General features: G+C 54.1%; 1 protein-coding gene across 1 annotated transcript in view; it reads left to right on the top strand.

The window, feature by feature from the left end:
- Positions 1–13646, top strand: part of MYT1L (myelin transcription factor 1 like) — a 149619-nt gene that overhangs the window by 72176 nt on the left and 63797 nt on the right. Inside the window, exons 8-9 of the mRNA XM_036262841.1 lie at positions 4979–5953; positions 10027–10161. Coding sequence (XP_036118734.1) covers positions 4979–5953; positions 10027–10161 — 1110 coding nt within the window. The remainder of the gene's footprint in view (positions 1–4978; positions 5954–10026; positions 10162–13646) is intronic.

The following is a 13646-nucleotide window of genomic DNA, read 5'->3' as shown; positions in this document are numbered from 1 at the left end:
GAGGAGGAGACTGGGAAGGAGACTGCCAGCGGCGCCATGCTAATTGCTGGGAGGAGGGCTGTGACCAGGACTCACCCTCCCTGTCCCCTAGGCCCCGCCTCCTCCCTGTGGTCTGCCACCTTCCCACCCACTGCATCCCTCACGCTCTCCAGGGACTTGTGTCAGCCTGTGCTATCCAGGATTCTGATCTCCTTACCACATCAGAATGGACCTCAGCTGTCTGTCAGGAGGACTCTGGTAGATGACAGGCTGACAATGCTAATAATCCACACAAGCTTCAGTGACTGGATTTATACTGAATATTCGAATCTCAGCAAACTGATGTGCACGGTGATTGCAACCCCCACCACTTCTGCGTGCCAGGGCCAAAGGGCTGTGTATTAGCAAAGAGTAGTCTGGAAGGAGCCTCTGGCCCAGTGGGTGAGACTAGAGGCAGCACTGCACCCAGAACCCCAGGGTTGCATTTTCCCACCGTCACTGACCGGCTGGGCCCCTGCTGTCACCTAGCAGAGGGGAGCAGGCTCCCCTCGCCTCTCATGGCATCACTGTAGGCATTGAAGGAGGACCCACAGCCTTGTGCTGAGGCCTGCGGCCGGCCAGCTGGTTCCTGAGCTCACAGCTTCACTCTCTGCACAGGGCGGCAGTGTCACCAGCCACGCCCTCACCTGTCCCTGATGCGGTAGTGCTCGTCCCTTTCTCCTCAGCTGTGGTGCCTGGTAACGGACCCTCGGCTCTTCATTAGAATCTAAATATGATCACATTTCTGTATTTATAAGTCAGAAAGTAATTTTGATATTTACTTATTTCTATAATCAAAAAAGAAACACATACCTAAGCCCGTAGGAAATGGGGCCAGGCCGTCTGGGCTGTCCTGGGAGAGGGCAGGAACTGCTGCCTCATGGGGGTGCCTCTGCTCCCCACCCCCCTGCACGCTGTCCCTCAGCACTGTGCATGTGGTGGCCAGAGCCTGTTGAAATGGCAACAGTAACACGACCAGGGCTACATCTTTTCTGTTAGAGACCAAGTGTAAAGCGCCAGGGCTGTGTTAATAGATCATAATCCAGAGGTGTAACCACATCGGATTCTAGGCATGAAGGTAAAGGACACCCTTCACAACTACATTTTTTGTTGTTCTTTAAGAAATCTTTTGGTTTTCTAATTGTAACTATCAAACATAAGTTGTTTCTAAAAATAGGACTCGAAACAAAATTCAAACCCACCACATTTCATAAATCCACATAGAAATCAAAACTACACATGTAACAGCAGTAAAAATGGGGACTGTCATTGGTGATGGAAACATCAGAAGGGCAGGTGAGCTTAGCCACCCACCAGACTGTGCTTACCTCTGGGTTGTCTCCTACCCGGGAGTGGCTGGACCGGGCTGTCTGTACGTCCCCTCACGTGAAAACTCGGAGTCACCCCACGGGGACTCCTCCATCAGTTTCCCGAGGTCTGTTGGGCAATTCTGCTAGCAGACAGATTGAAGTGGAAAGCTACCAGGAGAAAACAGCATGCTTTGGCCTCTCCTTAAACCCTAAGTAGTTACACTGTTTCATTTAGGACACAGACCTGCACTTCAAACTAATTTCCTGGTGAAATGTCTTCTTCATCCCAAAGGCTCTCTCCCTGTTGGGTAGAGCACTGGCCACGTGAAGAACTGATGCCATGACTCCTCAGGTCTCCGTAGTTGGGGTCCCCTCTGTGAGCTGTGGATCCACATGGTACATCCCTGACTGCCGGTTCCCCATGGCCCCGCTTCCCACGTGGCCGTCCCAGCCTCAGCAGACAGAGCTAGAAGGGTGGGCAGCCTGAGAACACGGACCAAGAGGGAGTTCTGAGAGCTGACGCCGAGTCAGTCTGCGTCTGGAGGAGGCTGGCACACAGCAGGTGTTAGAGCTGCTGTTGACAGGTTGACTGACTGCTCGACTTGTCCATGGTGAAGAGCTGACTGGATTCACATGTGTTTGAAATACTGAAGTCCAGTAACTTGCGAAACCCATGCACCTGCGAGGACCCTCGGGCCCTCGTGCCATCCCACCGGCCCTTCCCACGTTTCTTGCTGTCGGCAGCAGGCCTCAGACGAAACTTCCAGGTCCGCGACCCAGAGAGAGAGCCAGCCTCGTCAGTGGCTGTGCAGCCAGAGGCTGAGGCCTGTCCCCTGGCCTGTCTCAGGTCTCCCTGGCATCTGCACCGTGGGCAGTGCTGCCATGTGAGACACACCCCTTGTGCAGAGTGCTGCCGCCCTGCAGTCTGCATGCACGCTCATGTGAGTCCTGGGACAGTTCTCTTCTCCGCGGGCCAGGTCTAGGCCACCAGCCAGCCCGGGCCACATGACTCCCACTTCCGACTGCACTCTGGTGTGACCCAGTGCTGTGTGCACACAGCCTGCAGTCCTCCCGGGAGGCTCAAGCTGCAGGCCCCTCCTCGCCGCTTGCAGGTGGGGAGGAGACGCCTGCTCAGCTTGTTCCCAGCCCTTTGTCTGTGTGCGGCTGTGTGAAGACACGTGTCTGTGTTGGTTTCAGTGTCCTTGGGGGAAGGACTTATTTGGGGGGGGGTGAGTAGGTATCTGACCATCAACAGGGTGAGACGTGTCCCTCAGCCCTGTGACGAGAGGGTGTGGGCCGTCAGGAATCCCAGAGATGACTGCAGAACCATTTCCCACTGGTGACAGGTGGATGGGAGACACTCTGGGGTGGGAGGTGAGTTCACTCCAGTCACGCTTGTGATGAGAGTGGAAGGAAGGTCACGAGTCACGGTGTGGGTGCTGTGATGAGGAGGAGGACGTGGCACAGCACGCTGCTGTCTCACTGTTTCTGTGGATGTTCTTCTTTCTCAGTTCTTTAGGGTGATAAGCTGCATTTCCCGAGAGAACAGGGACAGAAAGAGCATGAGCATAATCTGTCTTACCTGCCGTGGTGTCTCCTGTGGCCCACGTTCGGGATACCACGTGCCTTCTCGTTCTCATCCCGTGGCTGGCTCTCCACAGAGAGGCGGCACCGGCCACAGCATCACAGTCACTGTGCGGAGGTCATGGGCTGTCCTGCTGCCACTCCTCTGCTCGCAGTGTGATGCGGATTGAAGTGCACACGTCGGGAGGAGAATGCAATGGGTGTGTTTTCAGAAGTTCACTGCAACACCCTGGCCGGTTTGGCTCAGCGGTTAGAGCATCGGCCTGCAGGCCAAAGGGTCATGGATTCTATTCCAGTCAAGGGCACGCCATACCTCTGTTGGGGTTCAGTCCCTGGCCCTGGTTAGGATCGTGCGTGCGGGAGGCAACCAATGATGTGTTTCTCTCACATCGTTGTTTTCTCTGTGTGTGCGTGTGTGTGTCCCTCCCTTCCATTCTCTCTAAAAATCAACAGAAAAATATCCTCGGGTGAGGATTAACAACAAATCACTAGAACAGGCTTCCTTTGAGCCCGAGAGCCTGAACCTTGGGCCGGTGGCGTGACGTGTGTGTGAGGTGGCCGCGTCTGTGTTGCTTCTGACTGTGTCCGTGGTCTGGCTTTCCCCTCCTGCTGCCCTTTGGGACTGCAGATGTCCTAGTTCTTAGGAAAATGATTGGTGGGAATTGTCAGAAGAGGGACCGTTTTTGTTTCAGACAATCAGTGATCCTCTATGACTAATATATAGCGAATGGATTTGCTGGTGTTCAGAAGAATGTGTTAGATGTTTGCAATGTGTGGTCAGTGTGTGGCTAGCAAAGATGTTTGCTATTATTGACATGTCCAAGCACAAATCTGTTCCACAAAGAAAGGTTTTCTGAGGGGACGGCACAAACCATAAAGAGCATCCCAGACACCCATCCCAGTGTAGTCAACAGGGTGTTCCTGCTAGTCCGTGCCCCTCATTGCTGAACTCTCAGTTCTTACCCTGATCTTCATCGTAGAAGCAAAGAACAGAGGTGACAGCAGCATGCAGGTAACCCTATCCAATCTGAGGGGTGGGAGGGACCAGCTGAAAATGCACTGGCTTACCTGTGTCTGCAGGGCACCTGGGGGCGGCTGTGCAGCGCGAAGAGAGGTGCACGTCCCGCACAGCCCTTTGTGTCAGACAGGACGGCAGGACGACTTCAGATGAACCCGGGGCTTATGTCATTTTTAACATGGTCCTTTTTAAAACAAAGTTCTTAAATACTTTTTTGAGACTAGATGTGGCACCTGTTCACGCATTACTTCTACCAGCTCACCAGAATTGCCCCAAGGCTGGGAGGTGGATGACTGTTCAGAGCTATGAGTCTGACTCGAGGCTGCGTGGTATGTGGTATGGGAGCGTCACGCCCTGAGCCCTGGTTCTCCTCGGCACTCGGCCACTGCAGACGCTCCCTCCCCATCTCACCGCCCTGAACTGCTCAGATAGGACTCAGCTCATCAGACCTGCTTTCCAACTCTCACCACGGTGCTCCCGTTGCTTCCCGGTGCATTCTGACCAGTTATCGCCCAGGTACCAGAGTCAGAATAATGCTTACTCAGCCCAAGCATGCTTCAGAGTCCGAGTGCACCGTGTAGGTGGCATCTCTGCTTGAGTCCCAGGAGCTGAGGCTGCATCTGGGCTGCCTGAATGCCACTGTGAGGGCAGACAGCGCAGCATCGCTGCGGACAGTGCTCGAGAGTGAGACAGTGACGTCCACGGGCTCTTCCAGAGTCTGGTCAGGGTGAGGGGCTGGGTGCATCTGGTCGGGCTGCAGGCAAAGCCAGTGAAGGGGAAGTCATTCTCAAAGTTTAGAGGTGATGAAAAATCAGCATTTTTAAATTATCTGTATCGTATACATGGGCTTATTTTCAGATTAATGAAGAAAGTGAATAGTTCTAGCATAGCCTGTTTCCTTGTGCCGACGGTCCGTGGGGCCAGGCCCGTGTGTGATGTGTGGGTTTTTACTCGCTGCCCATGCTGTTCAGTAAAACCTCAAGTGCTAGCCATTTTTTTCCTTTTCTTTTCTTTTTTGTCCCTTTTTTCTTTGTTTTTTTCTTTGCAGAAGACCATCAAATGAATTGTCACAATAGTCGAATAATGCAAGACACAGACAAGGATGATAATAACAATGATGAGTATGATAATTATGATGAGCTGGTGGCCAAATCCTTGCTCAATCTTGGCAAGATTGCCGAGGACGCGGCGTACCGGGCCCGGACAGAGTCGGAGATGAACAGCAACACCTCCAACAGTCTGGAGGACGACAGTGACCGGCACGAGAACCTGGGTCGGAAAGGCGAGCTGAGCCTCGACTTGGACAGTGATGTCGTTCGGGAAACCGTGGACTCCCTCAAACTGCTCGCGCAAGGACACGGCGTGGTGCTGGCCGAGAGCGTGAGTGACAGGGGCTGCGTGGACCCCCTGGCACCGCAGGACAGCCGGAGCATGAACTACGTGATGCTCGGGAAGCCCATGAACAACGGGCTCGTGGAGAAGCTGGTGGAGGAGAGCGATGAGGAGGTGTGTCTGAGCAGCTTGGAGTGCCTGCGGAACCAGTGCTTCGACCTGGCCAGGAAGCTGAGCGAGACGAGCCCGCAGGACCGGAATCCGCAGCAAAGCGTGGCTGTCCGCCAGCATGTCCGGCCAGAAGACGACGTCTCGGGAAGGACGCCGGACAGGAACTACTCCGACATGATGAACCTGATGCGGCTGGAGGAGCAGCTGAGCCCCAGGTCCAGAACTTTCCCCAGCTGCGCAAAGGAGGACGGGTATCACGAGAGAGACGACGATGCCACCTCCGTTAACTCGGACCGGTCTGAGGAAGTGTTTGATATGACCAAGGGGAACTTGACCCTCCTGGAGAAAGCCATTGCTTTGGAGACAGAGAGAGCAAAGGCCATGAGGGAGAAGATGGCCATGGATGCTGGCAGGCGGGACAGCACGAGGTCGTGCGAGGAGCCTCCAGGACAGCTGCCCGGGGAGGAGAGGAAGCCCAGACCCAGTGACAGCCATGCCAGAAAGCCATACTATGGTAAAGGTAATGTTCCTGCCTAACGTGAGTTGCCTCATGAGAGTCTGAGCCCAAGTAAGAGATATTGGTTGTGGTCACAATTAAAGTGGGACCACAGTAAATTATCTCTCATGCTATTTCTCAGGGTTGGTTCCAGAATTATGTTCTGTGATTACGTTTCTGAAGAGAAAATAAAATGTTTGAGAAATGCACCAAGCAGCTCGTCCTATTAGCAGAGCAGAGGAATGGCAGGACATTTCGGTGGGAAATGCATGTCTGGGAGAGACAGGTTAGCGCACACACATGCCCTGTGACAGAAACTATCAGGATGAGCCCGTGACCTTACGACCACCAGCCGTTGGCCCGTGGCCTGTGGTGCAGTCGTCAGTCAGGGCTGAAGCACGTATTCCCAAGTCGGGTCGGGCAGGTCCCATCATGGTTTATAAAGTCATCACCAGATGACAGTCATTGATAGAACCCCCATAGAAAACATCCCTGGAAGAAATCGAGCAGGAATAGGATGAGCAGTGACACAGGACGAGGGCAGTGACGCACATGGATTCTCTCAGATTCTCCGTGACAGTCGTGCACTGTGCCCGGTGTGGGGTGTCCCGGGCTGAGATCAGCAGTACTTCCTTCAGTGTGTTCATCACCACAGTGGACTGGTCCCTGTCCACTGTGGAGACAGTTATGCCCTCTTTATTATGAAGCCCTCAGAACCACCCAGTATGGCGGTCGGATGGGTTTCTGTTACGGGACGTGAGCGCACGTCAGCATGCGCCTCCCTCTGTAACGGGCTGGTCGCTGTGTGTACGGAGCCTGTTCCAGCCTGAGCGGCCGACTGCACGGCCGCAGGACAGTGTGTCCATTCGCATCAGGAGGCAGGACCATTCACCCTCATGCAGGACTTGGCACTGTGGCCTTTTCAGTCACAGACTCTTTTAGGACTAAGTAAGAAGCAAACTCAAGAATAAAATCGGTGATTCCTTAAATCCTTCCATGTGAGTGCCAAAAAAACCCTCTTGTTTTGTGTTTTAGTCAATTCCTTACAAATACCGAGGTCCTCACTGTGGATCCTGTGATGAGGTTCAGGAATTTGGTTTCAAAATCAGTTGCTATATAAACTTCAAATGATCAGAAAAACTCTCATTTCTGCTGTGACATGGGTGTGTATTCTCCTCTCAATGTGTGCAGACAACCCCACGGCACACTGGGCCTACGGCCAAATCCCAGGTGGACGGTGGACGGGGACCCGAGCCAGAGGCCCGTCAGGCTCTTGATTTGGCTCGAGCACTGACGCCGCCGACTCAGTCACGAGGCGGAGGCAGAGCTGGTGAGGTGCGGCAGACCAGGAGGCTTGCGTAAGGTCGTGGAGTCCAGCTTAGCTTTGGGTATTGGACAGAGCACGAGACACATGCATGTACTGGAGTCGTGACTTTGGTGGAATCTGTTCGAAATTATTAGTTGGCTATTTGAAAATCATACCTCAGCATTTTTAGGAAGAAAAAGTGTCCTTCATCATGGGCTTGCTCAGCTGGACACACACGCTAGGCTCTGCGTTGGACGTCTGTAGAGGGTGTCACAGTGGACTCTGCCCTGAGAGTGCAGCACTGTGCCAGGGAACGAGGGCGCGCTGGGCATCACTTCTCTGGTGTCTGGGTGCCTTTTAGCCCAGAGCTTTCTGTAAATGCTGACTCATTTTCTTGTTGTTGTTTATTGTTTTATTTTAGTGGTTTGTAAGAAATGGAATTCAAATCGCTTGTTTCTCCTAAATAAATGGGGATGGGGTGGGAATGAACAGTAGAAACTAAGGTGTGCTTTTCCCTGAGCTGGAGAGGGTTGGGGAGGTGGACTCTCCAATGAGCAGAAAGCGTGGCGCCCTGCTCTGCCCTGCAGCTCTGCTCTGAGAGGTCTCGCTCTGTCTCAGCAGCACGTCCACATCACCCGTTTCCTCTGAAGATCCCTGTAGTTATGTCAAAACAAATAGATGTGGCCGAGCAAAGACACCGAAGTGGGTGAGGAGGTTAACGCCATGTATTTAAAACGTGCTGTCTTCCCAGCATGGCCCGCTGCCCCACCGTCACGTAGCATAGCAACAGTCTCTGTGTTCAGCTCCTCTGTTATTTTATTAAAGACGAAGAGAACACTCAAGCCAATTTTCATTTATACTAATCTTCTCAAAATGATTTAAATGATAAACAAGTGACCCTTCCAGAATCCTGAGCTCAAACAAAGAAGTTCATCATGAAACTCCTCTGTCTTCTTCTTAAGCATCCACTGGACAGGGGTGCGGAGCAAGCTGAACCCAGCACACAGTCTTTCCTACGTACTGTGGCGAGGTTTGCGGTTGAACTGTTAGTCTGCTTGCTTGTTTGGTTGCTTTGTGTTTGCTCCAATGTTTGCCTTCAAGACAAGTTGGGGTTGCAAGAGAGAAGCAAGGGAGGTGACATGAGGGCAGCGGCAGCCACCCCGCCAGGCTCGCGCCTCGAGAGGAGAGCGTCCCTGCTGTCTTCCCCACTGAGGCGGTTGGGCCGTGCTCCGTCCACACAGATCTCTCTGGCCTTGACTCCAGAGCACTTTCGGAGTCTGTGACTAGTTCCTCAGGAGATGTTATGTCCTGTTGAAAAAGAGACACACTTAGTGATTGATGATCATTATGATTATATTTTGTCCTTTAAAAGGGATTTATCTCTGGTTTATGACCCTAATATGTTCTTAGGACACTGTCACTGTGTCCTTTGCATTTACATTAACTCAGTCACACCGGTGTTGCTGTGACATTACTTGCAAGGTGATGAAGTGCTAGGCCTCGGGTTTGCATGTGTCGGAGATGTGCCAGGACGAGGGCAGAAGTTGAAGTCACGGCAGCGTGCGCTTAGATTCTCTCCAGGGCTCACGGTCTACGCGAGTGGCGAGAAGCAGCAGACAGTGTGGCCAGGACATTCCCCAGCACCCGTGCTGGCTTAAGGAGCCTGAGAGACCGGTCACATCAACCAGCATGCCAGCTGCAAGTACAGGGGCTCTTTAATGGGAACTAGAAGCATCTAGTTATTCCTTCAAGTCCTCTATCCATGTCTGTGTACGTGAATGGCTGAAGAAAAAGTTCATGAGACTTTAAAAAATGTTAAACCAGACTTTTTCCTTTATAGAAAACTAATTCTTAACCAGAAGTACAACATGTATTTTCTAACAGTTGTGATTGGCTTGATGCATAAAATATTAATGTAAAAGCACTAACCCCCTAAAGAAATTTCACCCCAACACTCCCCGGACCAAGCTGTACCAGTCACTGTCTGTGCGTAGTCTGTGCAGCTGGTTCTCAAGCTGCTCAGAACAAGCTTCTGTGCGCCAGGGCCTGCTGGGCTGCGCCTTCTCTCAGAACTCTCTTGGGGGCCGTGCTCGGCTTCGTCTGGGTGCGCAGTCATTTCCCAGCAGCCTCGTGCCTGGCTGCCTCGGTTCCCGCGCACGCAGGGAAATGCCCAGCGGCTGCTCTGGCAGCTTCTGGAGCCCTTGGGGTCGCATCCCCGTCAGGTGGTGCACCCCTCGGGCACTGCTTCCAGTGCCCTCTGAGAGTCCAGCTCATTCTCAGAGCCTCCGAATCGACCTGCTTCCAGAGGGAGTCGCACGGAATCCATTCGCACCAGCAGGTCTGCCCCTTGTGGCGTCTGCGGTCAGAGCTCCCTAAGAAGGAGCTGCGGAGAGGGAGCGGCACAGAGCCGCGGTGGCACCTCAGAGCAGCTGCGGGAGGACCACACTGGTTTCGTTCTCTGAGAAAGAAGGTCACTGTCTCGTCACTGTTTACATCGGTTTCTTTGAGCTTATCATGTAACACACGGGAAACAGTCCATCAAGAGCTCAGGTAGGGATAGTCTTCTGTTTTCTTTAGCACAGAAAGTAGAATATTTTATGTTTCATGATTACACTGTTGAAGGTCAAAGATCACCCAAAACCAAAGGCCTACGCAAAAGCCTGATGTCAAAGCCGTCTCCCTGACACCTGCTCTAGTTTCTTTCATCAAGGTCTCTTCAGAGTGTGAAATGATCACATTTGTCTTCAGTGGGTAAAAAAGTCATTCTCTTGACACCTGTTGTCACTTTTAGATCCCTCGAGAGCAGAGAAGAAAGAGAGCAAGTGCCCCACCCCAGGGTGCGACGGGACCGGCCACGTGACTGGGCTGTACCCGCACCACCGCAGCCTGTCTGGATGCCCGCACAAAGATAGGGTCCCTCCAGAAAGTAAGTCACCTCACCCGCCTCCGCACCCTTGACGGTTGTTTCTGTCGTCTCTGTCATCCCCATCTGTCCTGACAGGCAGCCACCCAGCACCCCTAAACCCGGGAGCCAGTGGGCTAGAGCTCGCCCTCCAGTGGGCAGTGTGTCCTCGGTGTCCTTCCTGTGGGAGTGGCCCGGGGATGGAGCGCAGCCCAGCCGTTGCTCTGCCCAGTGGCAGACCTGGCCTGCAGGCCTTAGCTCACTCTGGCCTGGGCAGCTCGTGCTCCCTCGTCTCCGCGCCAGCTGTAGGGCTGAGTGCAGACAGCCCGCATCCCTTCCGCGCGCAGCTGCTGTGACCCTCGGGAAACACACGGGCCCTTGGCCGCTGTCTGGACCTGTGCGCAGATGTGAACCAGTCATTATACGAACATTTTATTGCTTTTTACTTGAAACATCTGTTTCATGTCATAGTTGTCCCAACATTTCTACACAATAAAATGTCAAATGAGGAGGTTTATGGAGGGTGGGTTTTGATCCCACACATTTGTGTTAGGTTCTGAGAATATGCAATGCATTTCTAACGCAGCTGGGTTCTCTCTAGAGCTGGGCTCATGTTTACCTTTTCTAATCTGTCCTGCCGCCCAGGAAGTATGTCAGGTGTTTTAAAAACAGGGAGAAATGATTGTGCAGGAAAATGGCCCATTTTCAGAGATGACTGTGAGTCTGCAAACCTGCAGGTGAGTGTAAGGACTGTCCTCCTTGTCTGAGGCTGGCTTCCAGTGAGGACAGTGGAGTCACTTGGCTGCAGATAGGATGAGATGGGCAGTGGACTGTTTACAGGAACTTTCGAGGATCATCCCGTTAAAATGGGACTTTGGGAGGCAGATTTGCCAGAACCCAGAGGCGCTCCCGATAGGTAAGGCTCAGAACAGGCCCAGCAGAGGGTGCTCAGGGAAGTCCTTTTAGAAGCTGTTGTGGCTGCAGCTTCTCAGGTGGCTGCTGAAAGTCAGAACCGTTTCCTGTCCGTGGCATGGAGCAGCGGGAGCAGTTGTGGGAGTAGCGCTCTGCCCGTGTGTCTCGTGAGTGGGGAGACAGCAGGTGTGGCTGCAGCTGCTTCCCCCACGCTCTCAGGCCCCTGCTGACATGAGCCTGCGGCAGATGAGGGAAACAGGTATAGACCCATCGCCTTCTCTCCAGGGTCCGCACAGGGCCTGGCAAGGTGACGACACTCAGTGCTTTTCAGACCAACGTGAGCAGGGACGAGCTTGCCTGGGTGGACACCTCAGCCAGACTGCCTGTCTCTGCTGAGACCTGGGTGTGACCTTGGGCAGGGCGCCCACTCTCTGCACCTGGCTTTCCTCATCTGCAAAGTGAGCCATTGGGACCCAGTACTAACATCTTAAGAGAAAAAGCTTCGTTATGCCGTGTTTCTTTAAGGCGTACGCTTTCACCTTCAAAGTAGGTCAGTTTCTTCTCCTGGCTGACAAACCGTCCTGAACATTTTCACGAGAGCAGCCTGAATCAGTGGAGCAGAGGTAGGGACCGTGTTCTGAGGGCCACATGTGGAATGTGTTCCTACAGTCCACACCCGTCCCCCTCTGGGGAAGAGTGGGCTCAGCTCTGACACTGACCCCCAGGCGCCTCCAGATCCTTGGGCATCACAAACACGTAAACAGCAGCTCTCCAGTTGAATTCCCTGAAGTCATCTGCAGCCCCAGTTCACAGCACACTGTAGAAACAGAGGCTGCCCCACTGAATGAGACCCACGCTTTGGTCCCCCACAAGCCCCACCTGGCTGAGACAGAGTGGGGCCTCCGCCGGGCAGAGGCTCAGCACATGCTGCAGATGCCCCAAGCCAGGCTGATGGCCACCCCAGAGACCTCGGGCCACACTGACATCACATTGCAGCCTGTCTTGCGTGAGAGAGAAGGAGCCACGGCGTCTTCTGAAAGCTACTGTAATGGTCCGTGCAAGAGGCCTGGCCTGAAGGCGGCAGGTTCAGGAAGCATGCCCGAGACAGGCTGGAGGGCTGGAGGGCCTCGTCGGGGAGGGAGACATGGCCGAGATGGAAGAGGACTGGAGGCTCAGCGATGGGAGGTGCAGGGAGCTGAGAAATAGAGAGATCGCTGCCTGGATTTGTCCCCCAGAATTGGAAGTGCTGTAGGACATGCCCCACAGGCTGTGGAGGAATGTCTGGAGACCGGGAGAAGGGCAGGTGCCCTCGGGTCTGTCCTCTGAGCGGTGTCAGTAGACACGGGTGAAGTTGCCTGGACAGGAGCCACAGATGGGAGCTTAGGATGTGAAAGTCCAGGAGGCAGAGCAGAGGAAGAGCACTGGGTCCAGAGAAGTCAGAGAAACAGAGCCGGAGAGGACAGCATCTATGACAAGGCGCAGGCGTGAAGGGTTCCCCAGAGAAGGCCGGCAGAAGGCGAGGACGTGGTGAAGAGCAGGAGGAAGACGGCCTGGGAGCCAGAGGCACATGAGCCCGTCCCCCGCTGGGGCCTGTGTGTCCACTCAGCAGGCAGCCTGAAGGCTGCGCCACAGACACATGAAAGGTGCCTGCTGTCTCCAGGGAAGACTTCATATTGGAGAAGTTCAGCATGAAAGGGAACATGTGTGTTAATCTGGGAAAGAAGCAGTGTCATGGGAAGGGCTGTGTGAGTTATGACAGAGCTGTGGAAAAGGTGGGGCCTGGCCAGTGTGGCTCAGTGGGCGGAATGTCGTCCAGGGGCGGAGAGGTCCCGGTTCGATTCCCGGTCAGGGCACATGCCTGGGTTGCCAGCTGGACCCCCAGTGGGGGGCGTGCAGGAGGCAGCTGATAGATGTTTTTCTCTCTCACATCGATGTTTCTGCCTCTCTCCATTCCTCTCTCACTAAAAAATCAACAAAAACATATTTTTACAAAGTAGGAGAATAAAGAATGAAGGCTGTGGGTGGAGCAGGGCCCAGAGGCAGGAAGAGGACAAGGGGTGCAGACCAAGAGCACACTTGGGAAGGGAGGCCGCTGCCGCCTCTGAGCCAGGGCAGAGACCAGGCGGTGGGGCCAAGGTCCCCCCAGGAAGAAGATGGCCTGGAGCCCCCCACAGCCAGGCCCCGACAGAGCAAGCCCACACAGGCCCACTGTCACCAGCCGCTCCTGACTCCACGGTGAGAACTGCGGCGGTGAAAACCAGTGGGTGGCGCTGTCCTGGGTGGGGAGACGAGCTAGGCCTCGGCTGTCAGCGCCTTGCTCAGTGAAATGACTCACACACCGTGCGCGCCCGGGTGAAGGGCCTGCTCTGCATACGGCTGTAGGAAGTTCAGTTATGTGACCGTCTGGGCAGACTATTTTTAGTGGCTTCCACGGCCACCTGCACCAGGTAACCCTCACTCACAGGGAAGCTCCGGCAGGTTCCAGCCACTGTGTTCTCCGGGAAGTTATAGCCAGTTGATCCGGGCTGCGTGTAGGGCCACGTGTCCTGGCTGTCCCCTCACTTCTCATGCGCACCTGCCTTCCCAGCAGCCTGGAG

This window comes from Molossus molossus, unplaced genomic scaffold (assembly GCF_014108415.1).
Source record: "Molossus molossus isolate mMolMol1 unplaced genomic scaffold, mMolMol1.p scaffold_m16_p_15, whole genome shotgun sequence".
In the NCBI taxonomy this organism is placed as follows: Eukaryota; Metazoa; Chordata; class Mammalia; order Chiroptera; family Molossidae; genus Molossus; species Molossus molossus.
The sequence above is the reverse complement of the archived record's forward strand: the minus strand, read 5'-3'. Positions and strand labels throughout refer to the sequence as shown.